The sequence below is a fragment of the Sinohyriopsis cumingii genome, chromosome 9 (assembly GCF_028554795.1).
Source record: "Sinohyriopsis cumingii isolate HCF-2022 chromosome 9, ASM2855479v2, whole genome shotgun sequence".
Taxonomy (NCBI): Eukaryota; Metazoa; Mollusca; class Bivalvia; order Unionida; family Unionidae; genus Sinohyriopsis; species Sinohyriopsis cumingii.
In genome coordinates, this window is record NC_142969.1 from 94,717,941 (window position 1) to 94,732,264 (window position 14,324).

The 14,324-nt window shown below is 34.4% G+C and overlaps 2 protein-coding genes across 10 annotated transcripts in view; one reads left to right on the plus strand and one right to left on the minus strand.

Moving 5' to 3' along the window:
- LOC149792276 (uncharacterized) overlaps positions 1 to 14,324 on the plus strand; it is a 161,957-nt gene that overhangs the window by 18,030 nt on the left and 129,603 nt on the right. The window contains exon 1 of one of the 6 annotated variants that reach the window (XM_089970827.1): positions 12,320 to 13,715. The exons of the other annotated variants lie outside the window; for them this stretch is intronic. Within the exon in view, the coding sequence (XP_089826953.1) occupies positions 13,329 to 13,706 (378 nt within the window). The 5' untranslated portion in view covers positions 12,320 to 13,328 and the 3' untranslated portion in view covers positions 13,707 to 13,715. Of the gene's footprint in view, positions 1 to 12,319; positions 13,716 to 14,324 lie in introns of those variants that run through there. 6 annotated transcript variants of the gene reach the window in all.
- The window catches only part of LOC149792277 (uncharacterized), a 126,338-nt gene that overhangs the window by 6,956 nt on the left and 105,058 nt on the right, over positions 1 to 14,324 (minus strand). For all 4 annotated transcript variants that reach the window (XR_016423539.1, XM_089970830.1, XM_089970828.1 and 1 more), the window contains one exon: positions 11,703 to 11,849. Coding sequence is in view for 3 of the 4 variants with exons in the window: in XM_089970830.1 (XP_089826956.1) it covers positions 11,703 to 11,849 (147 nt within the window). In the remaining variant the exon portion in view is untranslated. The remainder of the gene's footprint in view (positions 1 to 11,702; positions 11,850 to 14,324) is intronic.

A 14,324-nucleotide genomic window follows, 5' to 3' on the forward strand; every position in this document is an offset into this window, starting at 1 on the left:
ACCATTTCTTGTTTTCTCAGGAATTATGGGCTTCCAGTTAAGTAATTTACTGCAAGGTGACTGTTACTCTTAGTACAATGTGACTCACACTTTACTGCACACTGCTCCGATGGCCTAGTGGTAAGAGCATCCGCCTTGGATGCGGGAGGTCGTGGGTTCAATCCCCAGCCGAGTCATACCAAAGACTTACAAAAATGGTTCTAACAGCTGCCTCACTTGGCTCTCAGTATTAAGAGGTTAGTGATAGGACTAGTTGGCCTGGTGTCAGGATTATGTGACATGATGCCCAGTGCTAGACATCACTATAAACTGCCACACTACAGACATCGGTATGACTGGAAAATTGTTAAAGTTACATTAAAAATCAAAATCACATACATACACACACACACACACTTTAGTGCAATGTGACATTCACTCTTTACTGCAATGTGACTCACTCTTTACTTCAAGGAGACTCGCTCTTTACTGCAATGTGACTGTCACTCTTTATTGCAGTTTGACCATCACTTTTTAATAAGTGTGACTGTCACTTCTGGTGCAATGTGACTGTCACTTTTTACTGTAGTGTGACTCACTCTTGGTGCAATGTGACTGTCACTCTTTACAGCAATGTGACATACACCCTTGGTGCAATGTAACTGTCACTCCTTCCTGTAATGTGACTGTCACTCTTTACGGTAGTGTGACTGTCACTCTTGGTGAAATGTGAGTGTCACTCTTTACTGCAGTGTGACTCAATCTTTACTGCACTGTGACTGTCACTCTTGGTGAAATGTGAGTGTCACTCTTTACTGTAGTGTGACTGTCAATCTTTACTGCAATGTGACTGTCACTCTTGGTGAAATGTGAATGTCACTCTTTACTGCAATGTGACTGTCACTCTTTACTGCAATGTGACTGTCACTCTTGGTGCAATGAGACTGTCTCTTTTGGCAGATACACATACCTGGTCATAAATTTACTTCAAATAGCTATCATTTATTTATGAAAATTACAGAATTCATAGAATGTATGCTCTGTGTAGCATTCTTTAAGTTGAATAAAAACAAAAAGAAAAACTGAAACAAGAACATCAGTGGCACTATTACATTCATATCTCCATATCTACTAAGGAAGACCATCTTTATTATGCTTTAACTAGATTTGTATATATGTATGTTAACACAAAAAATCATTGTGTCCATTAAGTCATTATTAGTCCTAGGTTCAACAAACTGAGACTGCAGTTCAACCAAAACTTAATAAAATATAACCACTGTGTACATTTTTCCAAGGAGAATCAATCTGGTTTGTATTTGAAACTTTCTCAAGTTTTAAGCTTCCTTGCAGGTTTTATCAGGAATATATTGAGTATGTGTGTACAATGAGGAATCTCTAACAAAGATAACACCCATATGTTTACATTAAGTAATTTCTTGCATGTTTATTTCAGCCATGTATAAATATTTGGATAGTTTGAGTACCTTTTTGTGGTACTGTATTACATTTAATTCAGTCTTCTTTGAATTAAATGTAGCCAACCAAATTTGGGACCATTCCTATATCCTTACACATTAACTGAGTTTAAGTTTCAAAACAGTGATATTCTTTTATTCAGGAAGGAGAAACTTTTTCAGTTAAAATCTACTGAAATGAAATGGTTAAGTTTAGTGGATTGGGCTATCTCTATACTAAATTCAAGTTGCTCCCAAGCAGCTATGTTATAATTGGGTGATCTTCATATTCCTGCAGCTACTATCTTCTTCCCTGTATTATTTAGTTCTATCCATATACATTCAAGGTCAGAAATGTCAAAGTCACACTGTAGAACAGTCTGAATGTTTTTTTTAATGCTTGTATCACACTCAAGTGTAACCTTTCCTTCCTGTATTTCATCATTTAGAATACTATGCTTAAGCCACATCTCAGCAAAAATCACTACATTAGGCAAGAAAAAGCAAATATGTATGTTTCTGGTTGGCTGACCATCTCTGTTTTTTGTTGCTGACCCCTATCATTTTTTTCCCCCTGGAGTATTTTTTTTAAAATCCCAAAATTGATTTGTGCATCTAATTGAGCAAAGTATTTGAAGTGCTTAGTAGATTATATATACTATTCATTTCAATATATATATATATATATATATATATATATATATATATATATATATATATATATATATATCTAATAGTGCAATATTAAATATACTTTTTTGGCCTCAGACATTTCCAAGTATCAATCTTCTTGTGCTTTTTATTGCACTTTCAACACATTATTGTCTATAGCATGCTAATCCAGGGTGGCATACAGGCCGGTATCCAACCTGCAAACTAAGCTCTCTCTGTGTATCAAATCAATGTACATTAAAGTACATAATATTACAATAATTTCAACATGTTTGCGAACTGGGCTTAGGTTATATCAATGTCAACAAAAGTAAGATCCTACTAAAAAAATACATTACTATGACAATAAAAAGAAACATTACTATGTAAAAATAAGTTTATCTGCATCAGATCAAATAACCAAACAAATGGTAGGTAACATTTGGCATTACAATGTGCTGATCGCATGATATAATTTTAAAATATATTAATTAATATGAATAATAATAACAGGATTCTAAATATTGTCCCAAGATAGGGATCCAAATACATGTAGTATCCAAGCTAAAATCTTGCATTACAAAATTTCAAAACTGTTGTATGCATCTGTGAAAGCTGATTTGCACAAATGTCATACAACCTTATGCCAACAATTCTAACAGAACAATTTGGGAAAACACCACTGCCATAAAAGAAAGGGTCATTTTTTTATATTTCCCTGAACATAGACTACAGTTCAGGGAACCATCTGACAGACTACATCATAATTCATTGTAAGCACATTACTTTACAGGGAGTATTGGTTAACACTACTATATAGCATTATATTCTAAGCCCAATACAGAACTTAATATTGGCTACTGTACAGAAGGAAAAAGAAAGAGGGAGACAAATATGTCAGTCTCTTAAGGAAAGAGAGTGCAAAAAAAAAAAGAGTGAGAGTGACAAAAAGAACATATATTTATTATAAGCATTTTCTACATGTACACATATTTAGCATACAAACATATATCAACACAAACACTTAGACAATATACACAAATATACTTATATGGTCATGCACATATGCATGTTATGACTAGATTCAACATTTGCTTGTTATTACAAGCTTTATGAAGTTGACAATATTTGCATTCAGTTACTATTTTAAATAATTATTTTCTCTTATTACCAATCTCATATGAGACAAAGAGCACTTTAACAATTTACTGCATTATTACCTTTGAAATTATTTTTCTTTACTGATGTGTATATACAACTGCTACATGTTTCTTTTCCTTTCAACAAAAGCATTAGGGGCCCCGAGTGGCCGAATGGCCTAAAGTGCTCTCCGTTATGGATCACTGCCATTTCACCTCTGTCTGCGTGGGTTCGAGTCTTGGATTCAGCTAATGTGGGTATGTCAGAAAGCTTGCCAGTAGCTTCTCGTGGGTCGGTGATTCTTTCCAGGGTTTTTCCGGGTTCTTCCTCCATCATTAATACTGGCCGCCATGTATAGCCTACCATGTGCTGAAAAATGGCTTTAAACCCTACAAAAACAACAACAACAACAACAAAAGCATCAAATAAACAAGGCCATACCGACAACTGTAAAAGTAAATATTTAACGTCTCTGAATTTGCTTTCATAATTAAGCTTCACCATATTGTCTAACTCTATAGAGAATGTAATACATGTACCTACATACCTAAAATAAGATGTATTCCAATCTAAATGATATTCTTCACAGTACCTTATTGTACTTTATATAAATACACATTTAATTTTTTTTCACCATTTATACAGAGTCCAGAAAATTTACAATATTAGTAGATAACATACAGAGTTGATTTAAGGGACTTTGAAAAGTCATCCAGGGTGAGAGTGGTGTCATCTGCATACTGTGAAACTATATATTCTTTGTTTATAAGTGTATACCTGTGATTCTTAGCTGATATATCTAAAACTATCTTGTTGCCATTTACATCTGCTTTTGCACTGTGTATGGAAAACTGAAAGTTATTGTTTAGTAAAAAAAATGTATTCCCCTTGAATTGGATGCAAAGGAATTGAAGATACATTCATAACCCCATCATGATCTAATATGTCTCCCATCGTTTTATAATATGCAAATCTTGCATCAGATATATTAAGTATTGCATTCTTTTTCAGGTTTTTAAAACATCCCTTTTTTTGACTGGGTTGTCCAAACCCATGCAGGCAATTCTCAATAACTTATCCATTGTCCTTCTCTTAAAATTAATGATATTTGACATTGCTGTGTACTTTATTTCTGTATTTGCAGAGACATTCTTCTCCAAAACTGCAATAGTGAACATTTTATTTGTTATTCTTTGGTTACATATAAAACTAAGTTTCATACTGTCAGTAAGATACTGAGAAAAGAGGAAAGAGAAGAAGTAAACAAAGTGACACGTGATATCTAAAACACAAATTTTCCATGTTGTTAAGTGAACTAAATGTTTTTAAAATGGTAAAACCAATGCCCAGTAATTCAATAAGAGTATTGATGTGACTTGTTTGTCACTTATTTTTTAGCTTTGCGTTTTATAATTTCTTTTTAACTAAAATATCTCAGCAATCCAAATGATGCAACCCGTGTAGTCTGCTTCATTGCTATTCATTTGGTATTAGTGAAAAATCTTGCTTTTGGCTTACCAATGGATACCCTTCACCGACCCCCAATCCCACCCTCAAGGTATTAAAGATGCAGTGGACATGGCAAATTTCTTAAGGCTGTGGTGTGACTTTTAAAAAAATTATTATTGTTTAATAATTAAAGATATGGATATATTTGTTAATTAGGTCTTTTAGATTTGTACTTTTTTTTAAATTGATGTGATGCATGTACACCTCATATAATCACTGCACAGTAAGTAGCCAATGAAACACCCATAGTCAGCTAGGAAGCAGAGCTAGCCAGTTATAGCAGTAGACATGTTGGTTCAAGGCAAGTAGAAGTCTAAAAAATTGCATGGATGACAAATATTTTAACTTGCATCTAGCTATTAAGTAGGCAATGTTCTTCAGAATTATTAACCAGGGAAAGGGCTGGTGTTTGCACTGTGAGCATCACAAAACATTGTTCTCAAAAATGGCAGGCCTTCGAACATGAAAAATGCATGTAAAAATTTGGGGATAAGGTGCAAAAAACATTTTATTCTGTGAACTTCCAATGACTTATCAGGCCAAGTGAGTGATATTCTTATGTTTTGCTTTATTATGCCAATCCAAAATTATGGCCCTCTTTGACCTCACTCATGTATTGTTTAAAAATGTTATTTGTTAGGTTTATGCAACATTAAATTTTATCATAAAAACTGTCCCTTGCACCCATGACCAGTTTTCGTACTATATGATCAGCATCAAAGAAGTGGATTTTATTAGCTCTCCAGCCTGACAGTAAGCCTTTTGACGATTTGTAGAAACAAAAGCAGACTGGTTTTCTAACTCTTCTTGTAACTACACAAGCTAGAACTCCAGTTATACTAAATAATGATTGCTAAAAATAGGTACTTCGGGGACATCCATTACAGTTTTGCATGGTTAACAATAGGTATCTTCCTTGTCAAGATAGAAAGAAGGCTAAATGTGTGAGTGTGTGTGATTTGGATTTTTAACGTAGCTTTTAAAAAAAATCTGTAATATCGCTATGATGATTGCAGTGTGGCAGTTAATAGGGATGTATATCACTGGGGCATCATACAGTAGACATGAAGCATGATGTCTCACCCAGTCACATTATCCGGACACTTAAGGCCAACCAGTCCTAACATTAACCTGCCTAGCAAGGCAGCTGTCAGTACCATTTTTAGAAGTGTTTGGTATGACTTGGCCAGGGTTCAAACCCACGACGTCCCTCATTCGAGACAGATGCTCTAACCACTAGTGGTTAAATAGGTAAAAAAAGCTATCTTACAAACAATTTAATTAAGTATCAAACATAAGACAAATATTGTAAGAAAGGAACACTTCCATATATTAAATTTTAAAAAGTTATATGATACTAATTTATAAGTTTTACTTACATACTTGGTCAGATTGCACTATGCTGTAAGATTTTACTTGGGAATGTGGTCTTTTAGTTTTGACAGGTTTTCTCAGCTAGAATCTGAGGTTTTTTTTCATTATTCATTTTCCCATTATTCTTCCATTCCAAAAATGACAGTTTCCAAAGATTCATGTTTTACTTTTACCGTGAAGTCATATGTTGCCTTCATTATATCTTCCTTTATCACATAGTATGAGCCCTTTAAAGTCTTCCTTGTGCCTTTTTATTTTGCTTGTGTCCTTCAGGAAATTTCTATGTCCTTATATCCGTATATCAGTATGCCCATTCCAAATCCACTTTAGTGTGATGGCAAAAAATTGTTCTACTAAGAATGATTAAAATTATATACATTTGAAATTTTCCAACACGCTGACGTGATGGAAAATATGCTAATCAGAAGAGTTTATGGTGTAATTTTACTAGCCACCTTGGAAGGCTTTCCATAGACAAGATGATTTTTCTAATGCAATTTTTTGCTTAAAGGTGGTCTGATGTCCTCTCAGCCAGCACATCCTGAGATGGCTTTTCCAGGGAGATATATTATGTTGTTTTTGTTGTCGTGGGTATCGATGTTTTTTATTGTAGGCAAGGTAAAGAAAATTTTGGTTTCAAAAGTTTCATTTGTTCTTATTTTGCCCTGTGTTTAAGAATTAGTTTGTAATTAGTGCTCTATTTCTTGGTTATTTACTGCTAATTCTCACTGTGGTATTTTGCATGACTCACTCGTATATGGCCTAATGTTAGATCCTTCTGTGATTATCATTCATCATTAGGTTGCGTGTTTATGTGGGCGCACTTATCAGTCTTGTTTGGTTATTTGATTTCGGCTTCACCGCCTGCTGTCTTCCATCTGTCATCAGCTGGCGGGATTTCGGTTCACTTTCTCCTGCACATTGTGTTAGAGGCACTATGTGTCTAAATTAGTTTCTGATGATCTTTTTTTTTTTAAGCATACGGTTACATCACAACACCACACACAAACAGCACCACACCGGACTTTAATGACTATGGCAATTCACTTCAAAATAATAATGATAACAAAATGGGGATGGGAGCGGAAACTTTAACCCTGGACTTCAGCAAAGGAAAAAGGAGTATGATCCTAAGTTTCATGCATGTTGTTGTTGTTGTAGTGTTTTATGTCATTTTTCAGCACACGATAGGCTGTACATGGCGGCCAGTATTAATGGTGGAGGAAGAACCCGAGACAAAACCCGGAAAGAACCACCGACCCACGAGAAGGTACTGGCAAGCTTTCTCACATACCCACATTGGCCGAGACTTGAACCCATGCTGACAGAGGTGAGATGGCAGTGATATGTAACAGAGCGCTTTAGACCACTCGGCCCCCCCCCCCCTTCATGCATGTAAGGTTCAAGGCAAGAAAACACACTAGCACTAGTGTTTGCAAGTATTGATCTGAGAATGGAAACTAACCTATGTACTGGGTGGTAATGGAGTACATCTCACAACCAGCATGCAGGGACAACTAAAAAAATATGACGAAACGAAACAAAGAACAACCTGACATGAAGAAGAAAAAAAAATGCACACAAGAAATCCAAAATTGGGAGAACGGGGAATACATAAATTGCAATCCATGACCTTTAGAAACGAACAACAGTGTGACACCTCCAACTCTTTACCAGCATATGCTGGAACGGAGTCATGGGGTGCTAATATAACTTTAATACATGTGTTTGGGTTTGTTGGGTTTTAAATAGCGAATTTGGGCCACTGCATATTGGGGGGTGGGGTGGAAGGGTTAGGTGCTTGTGTCCTTATTGCTAGCTCATTGTAAATGGCTTTTCCCGGGTGGGGTGGTGGTAGTTTCTTAGAGTTATTTGGTTTGTTTTTCTGGTGCAGTTTTGCTAGCTGCATATTGGCTTTCCAGAGTATAAATTATAGTTCAGTAATCCAAACCTGCTTTCTTCTACTTTCCATAGCATTATAAATGAAGTCTCCACACAAAACTTTGTTATTTTATGGGTATAAAGAAGATTTTTGGGCTCAAACACGCTATCGCTGTAAACATCTGATCCATGCACTCTCCTTACTGAGGAACTTGCTAACTGTGAGCTCATAATTGTTTAGCATGCTGATATTAGCAAAACACAGTTGGATGCACAGCAGGTGTTAACAACCAATGAGGCCTTTATATTAAATATCTTGCCAATCAAATAATGTAAAGAGAAGGAGTTGTAAATATTTTTAGTATGATGAGAATAAAATAATTTCTGATTTAAAGAAAAAATGGTAGACATTAATATGATAATGCTTTCCACAAATTCATATAGTGCACCAACTTGTTATCCATATGTTTAGAAAAAAGGGCTGGGATTATTTAAACATTAACATGAAGAGCATACACCAGATTGTTCTCCTCCAAAATAGAAATTAATATCAACATGGGATTTCCACCAAAAGACTTCTTATGATGCCTTGTTGGTCCTAAATAATGCCAATATGGATTCCAATATGTCCACCATAGCAGTTAAATTGAAAATGGTGTTATTGTTGAAGAATATCAGAGATGGTTTCCACATTCAGCAGTTAAAAAGAAGTAATGAAATTGATTTCAAAACAAAATTTCAGCCTAGAGACTGTGGCTGCCTTCATGAGAATATTTGTTCGATGTTTTTTTTACACATTTACCTTTTCAACTTATATTTTATAAGAAAAATATTTTAGCAAGATTATTTGAAAAAGATTAAAATTTATTTTAAAATCATATGTTTTAATAAATTTGTTGCCTTGCTGGCCTTAAACTATCTGACAAAGAAAGTTTAAAATTAGATTATTATTAAAATTAGTAGTAGTAATAATAGTAGTAGGTATATTATAGCTTTTATATATGTGCAAAATAGTTTTCAACAACAATTATCAATTATTTAGATAATTTTAATTTTTTTTTATCCAGCATTACATTACTGTTGTGTTCTTGTAACTGTGTTTATGGTTTATATAGGTAATATTTAAATAATTTATATTTTGTCACTAAAGCATAAGAATGCAATTAGAATACTGTATATTAGTTTATTTATCATACAATGTAATTTGCTTAACAGGAGGGCAGACTAGGTTAGCCAATGTTTTTTTTCGGAGGGGGTGTCAGTGGTCATAAAAAAATATCATTAGTTCCCCAGCAAAAGTGTGTGAAAAACCACTAAAGTTTAAATATATTCTTAATGAGAGAGAGAGAGAGAGAGAGAGAGAGAGAGAGATTCATTAAGATGTAAAAACAAGAGCACTTTCTGACTGAACAAATATATGTCAAGACTTGGATATGTTACTGTTTTCCAAAAAAACACAAAGTAAATCTGCTCGTTCGCTTGAGCATTTTGATGAAAGTTTACGGATTATGCGATCCTGGATATATGGATGAGTTGATTTATTAATAATATTGCACATGTCCTCCAAACTTTTCTTGTCTCTAGGCTTTGAAGTTTAGGATATCTATGTGTATAACAGTTTTAGCATTATGAACCAACCCTGACTATTAGGGCTTGATACTGAGCTTGGAAGTTGTTTGAAATAAAATTTAAAATACATTCAATCAGTCCTAAGAGCAGGTCCCACATGAATTTGCTCAAATCTGAGAGTGGCTTATCTCATCAGTAGGGTTTAACGCCATTTTCAGCACACGAAAGGCTATAGATGGCGGCCAGTATTAATTATTTAATTAATTAATTAATCAACCCACGAGAAGCTACTGGCAGATGTGCCATACATACATACATACATACATACATACTCAAAGTTCTTGTCCATATGATGTAATCATTATTCTGTAGGACAGAAATGCAAGCCCATTTCTGTCTACATCTGTTGTAAAAATTATTCCATCTTAAATATACTTCTAATCAGAGTGCATGCAAGAAAATTGAGTGTTTCAAGAATAAAGGAAAGCATATCCCCTCCCACTTGTATTATGGAGAAAACTCAGGTATGGTAAAGTTATTTTATAATTACTTCAAATGGAGAGACAAATCCCTTGTGTGAAAAGATCAAAATTTACAGCTGTTGAGATAGCAGTTAGGTCTCACTGGACAGTTTATCTGGTGAATTTTCATCCAACAATGACCAATTACAGAAAAATGAGAATAATTTCACACTGAAGATACAAATAAAAACAAACTAATGATTTTTGCAGAAAGCATACATGTGAGATTTTGACTGCAGTAATCAAGTTAATTCCTGACGCAACTGGTGGTTTTTATATTGAACCAACACTGCCACCAACCCCTAAATTTTACATTCATTTTTGACAAAAAATAGCTATTTTGAATATTTTTCTGTGACAAGGCAGCTAAAAGAATCAGTATGTGCCTTATGCATGAATAAAGTTCACTAGTACTATAACAAATTAGCATACTTTTCATCACCCCTCAACCATCTAGATTTTTAGATATTTACCTCTGTAGCAGACACACATAAATACGTAAGCCAAGTCGGCAGATCATTTGCAGCCCAAATTACGCATTTGATCTCCAATGCTCATCTAACTGTGACAGGCAGTCACCAACAAGCCAACCTATTTCCAAGCCTAACTCAAAGAAAATCTAAACCACATTATAGATTTAGCTTATGTGTGAATTTATAAATGCTAGGCTTGTCATAATTAGGTTCATGCCTTCTACCTTGAAAATTGGAGGGGGTGTCAAAATATGAAACTAGTCAGTGAGACCTTAAGAATTCAAATTGCAGTCTGATTAAGGGAAAATCTTCTTAATTTCAAAACTTTGGCCAATTCTAAATAAAACGTAACCTTAAGAAGTTTAAAATTCAGAATTGTTTGTTTCCTATGATTTATTGAATTTATCGATGACCAAAAGCTATCAAACAGCGCAACAGCTATGAGACAGCTTCATACTTCATGTATTATTTTCCCCTCTGAAACATACAATTTCCTTATAATATGTCAGTTTCATCATTTTTTATAGCTAATACACCCTCTCTTGTTAGTGCCTGGTGATATCAGAGATATCTGAGAGCACAAATAATACAACTCTTCATGCAATCTGAAATAGTAGTGAATAAAAGATGTAAAAGAAGCCAAGCTGAATTTCTTGTACAATAGCTGCAGAATATACATGCTAAGTACTTGAAAGAATAATAACGATGCACTGCATATATAAACTGACCAGAACTCTCTCACTGATTTGATGAAGGTCCAATCTATTCTAGAATAGAGAAATCCAAGGTAGACTTAAGGGAGGCAACTCATCAGGTAACATCAAATATATGGACCAATCTTTGTAAATTGAACCACATCAGTTGGGCAACTTAAACAATGAAATTCTATACCCAGATTTATCCCATCTGTTGATAAAACAATATGCATGGATAATTTATTTTAAGAACACTAAGGTCACCTTTAAATCATTTTCATACTGGCCGGCACATAATGTTGTTGAAGTTGCTGCTATTTAGAAGTTTGTTTTGCTAGTGATTGTCACCTGCATAGAATTGAATCTAAAGCAAATAGAAAATCATGCAAAGTAAAAAAGGGGAGGAGAAAAAAAACACAATGTAAAAAGGGACATCCATTTAACATAGCTCACCAAAAACTTCAGTGAAACTGGTGCAGATATATTTGTTCCTGTGAAAGCTCCACAACAATTGGCATGTCTGACTCCCAATAAATTTTTGATGTTGTCCTGCTGTTAGCAATATCACTTCGGCAGGTGTGCTCCCATACACCTTTAGGCCTACAAGAAAATAAAACCCTGAAATTCTTATATATAGGTATTATAACTTAAATTTCTGTAAATAAGATGAAATATATGTATTGAAACATTACATCATGCGTAGATATGAATGTAAGAGCATTAAATTAAGGCAATCATCATAAAATTAGAAAAATATACTAAGTTTGAACTGAAAATATTGATAAACTGAATAAGTATGTGAAATACTTCAATTAAACCACCTTGCATGAAACTTATCAGGCTTTTGTTGTTCATTAGGAGAATGGATCAGGAGCAATACCTGGTAGCATTAAAACTGTTGAGTTAACTCCCTTCTTCTACTATGATTAAGTGCTATCAAATCTATATGAAGTGTATGTTTGGAATACCTAACTATGTCAGATTCAAGATACGGAGGTAATAAGGAAATGATTTATGGTACAGTGAATCACATTTGACAAGACTGAAAAAATGATTCCAGTTCTTCACTGGACAGTTTATCTGGTGAATTTTAATCCGACAATGACCAATTACAGAAAAATGAGAATAATTTTACACTGAAGATACAAATAAAAACAAACTAATGATTTTTGCAGAAAGCATACATGTGAGATTTTGACTGCAGTAATCAAGTTAATTCCTGATGCAACTGGTGGTTTTTATACTGAACCAACACTGCCACCAACCCCTAAATTTTGCATTCATTTTTGACAAAAAATAGCTATTTTGAATATTTTTCTGTGACAAGGCAGCTAAAAGAATCAGTATGTGCCTTATGCATGAATAAAGTTCACTAGTACTATAACAAATTAGCATACTTTTCATCACCCCTCAACCATCTAGATTTTTAGATATTTGCCTCTGTAGCAGACACACATAAATACGTAAGCCAAGTCGGCAGTCATTTGCAGCCCAAGTTACGCATTTAATCTCCAATGCTCATCTAACTGTGACAGGCAGTCACCAACAAGCCAACCTATTTCCAAGCCTAACTCAAAGAAAATCTAAACCACATTATAGATTTAGCTTACGTGTGAATTTATAAATGCTAGGCTTGTCATAATTAGGTTCATGCCTTCTACCTTACAAATTAGAGGGGGTGTCAAAATATGAAACTATCCAGTGAGACCTTACAGAGAATGGCAGAGAAGTTCTTTTGCCTGACATAGCAAGACACATGTGGGTTTTGTTGGACTATATTTGTACAATTAATTAGTGTCTGAGAACTAATGATGGGAGTATCAAACTAAATGTCAGCACCTGTTGGGTAATGAATGGGATCCCAATTGGCTCTCTAGTTGTAAAACAATGCAGAAGGGTAAGGACTGGAGAAAATCCAATTACCAACATTAGCTATGATAGATGTGATTCATGCAATGCCCAATGCTTTGTATTATAACTGCTAATAAGCAGTAAATGTAAACATATGGCTTATTAAATGGGTTAGTATTATAAGCTGCCTGAAGTAAATCCTTGAATGTATTGCCATATAACACTGAAATGGTCAGTGAAACAGACTTTGTCTTTGATGAACTTAGCAATTCCATGGAAAACAATTATGAAACTGAAAGCAAGAATGCTTTAGGAACCTCATTAATGGAAAATTATGTGTGGCAGGATAATAATATATCCAAAAGTATTGAAGTTCTGGGTACAGCACTTATTGACAAATTGGGAAGTTCTCTGCAAGAAGATCTGTCAAAAAGTCATGATGCTTCAGACACATCAGTTGCAGAGGAACACATCACTTTTCAAGATGACAACATGACTAAGAAAGATGATGTTGATGGATTTGGATCATCAATAACGTCTACAAAACCAGCAGATTCAAGCAGTTGCTTCATGGATATCCAGATGGAAAACCCATCATTTACTTAAGGGATCAAGGTATGTAGCATCTTAAATGTTATACCACAAAATATTTATAAACCTTAAAATAAAGCAATGTATTTGAGGATTCTATCTATTCTGCTTGTAATTAATTGTAATATCTACCATTTTTTATTTCAGATGTAGCAGTTAGCAATTACATTATTTTATATGATTCTTCAATATCCTACTTCTGATTAAAATTTAGTTATCATTTATTATTTAACCAGGTGGTGTGGAACAATACGTTTTGTAGATGTAGGCATGTGTAGAATGTTTACAGTTCTTATTGTGCCATTAATATAAGCACATCACAGCAATACAGAAATAACTGTTAATCTGTTGATATAGTTTCCAGTTCTAGCATGCAATTTAAGCCTCAAAACTGGGAGAGGGACACAACTGAATGCACCTATCCACTTAAATGTTCACTTCATCATATAAAGATGTTCATGATCTTAGTTATCCTTAGTTTTCATGTGACATCAAATGTATGCAAGTGGCCATGTAGTCGTAAGCGCTTTCCGTTACGGATCACTGCCATCTCACCTCTGTCTGTGTGGGTTCGAGTCTTGGATTCGGCTAATGTGGGTATGTGAGAAAGCTTGCCAGTAGCTTCTCGTGGGT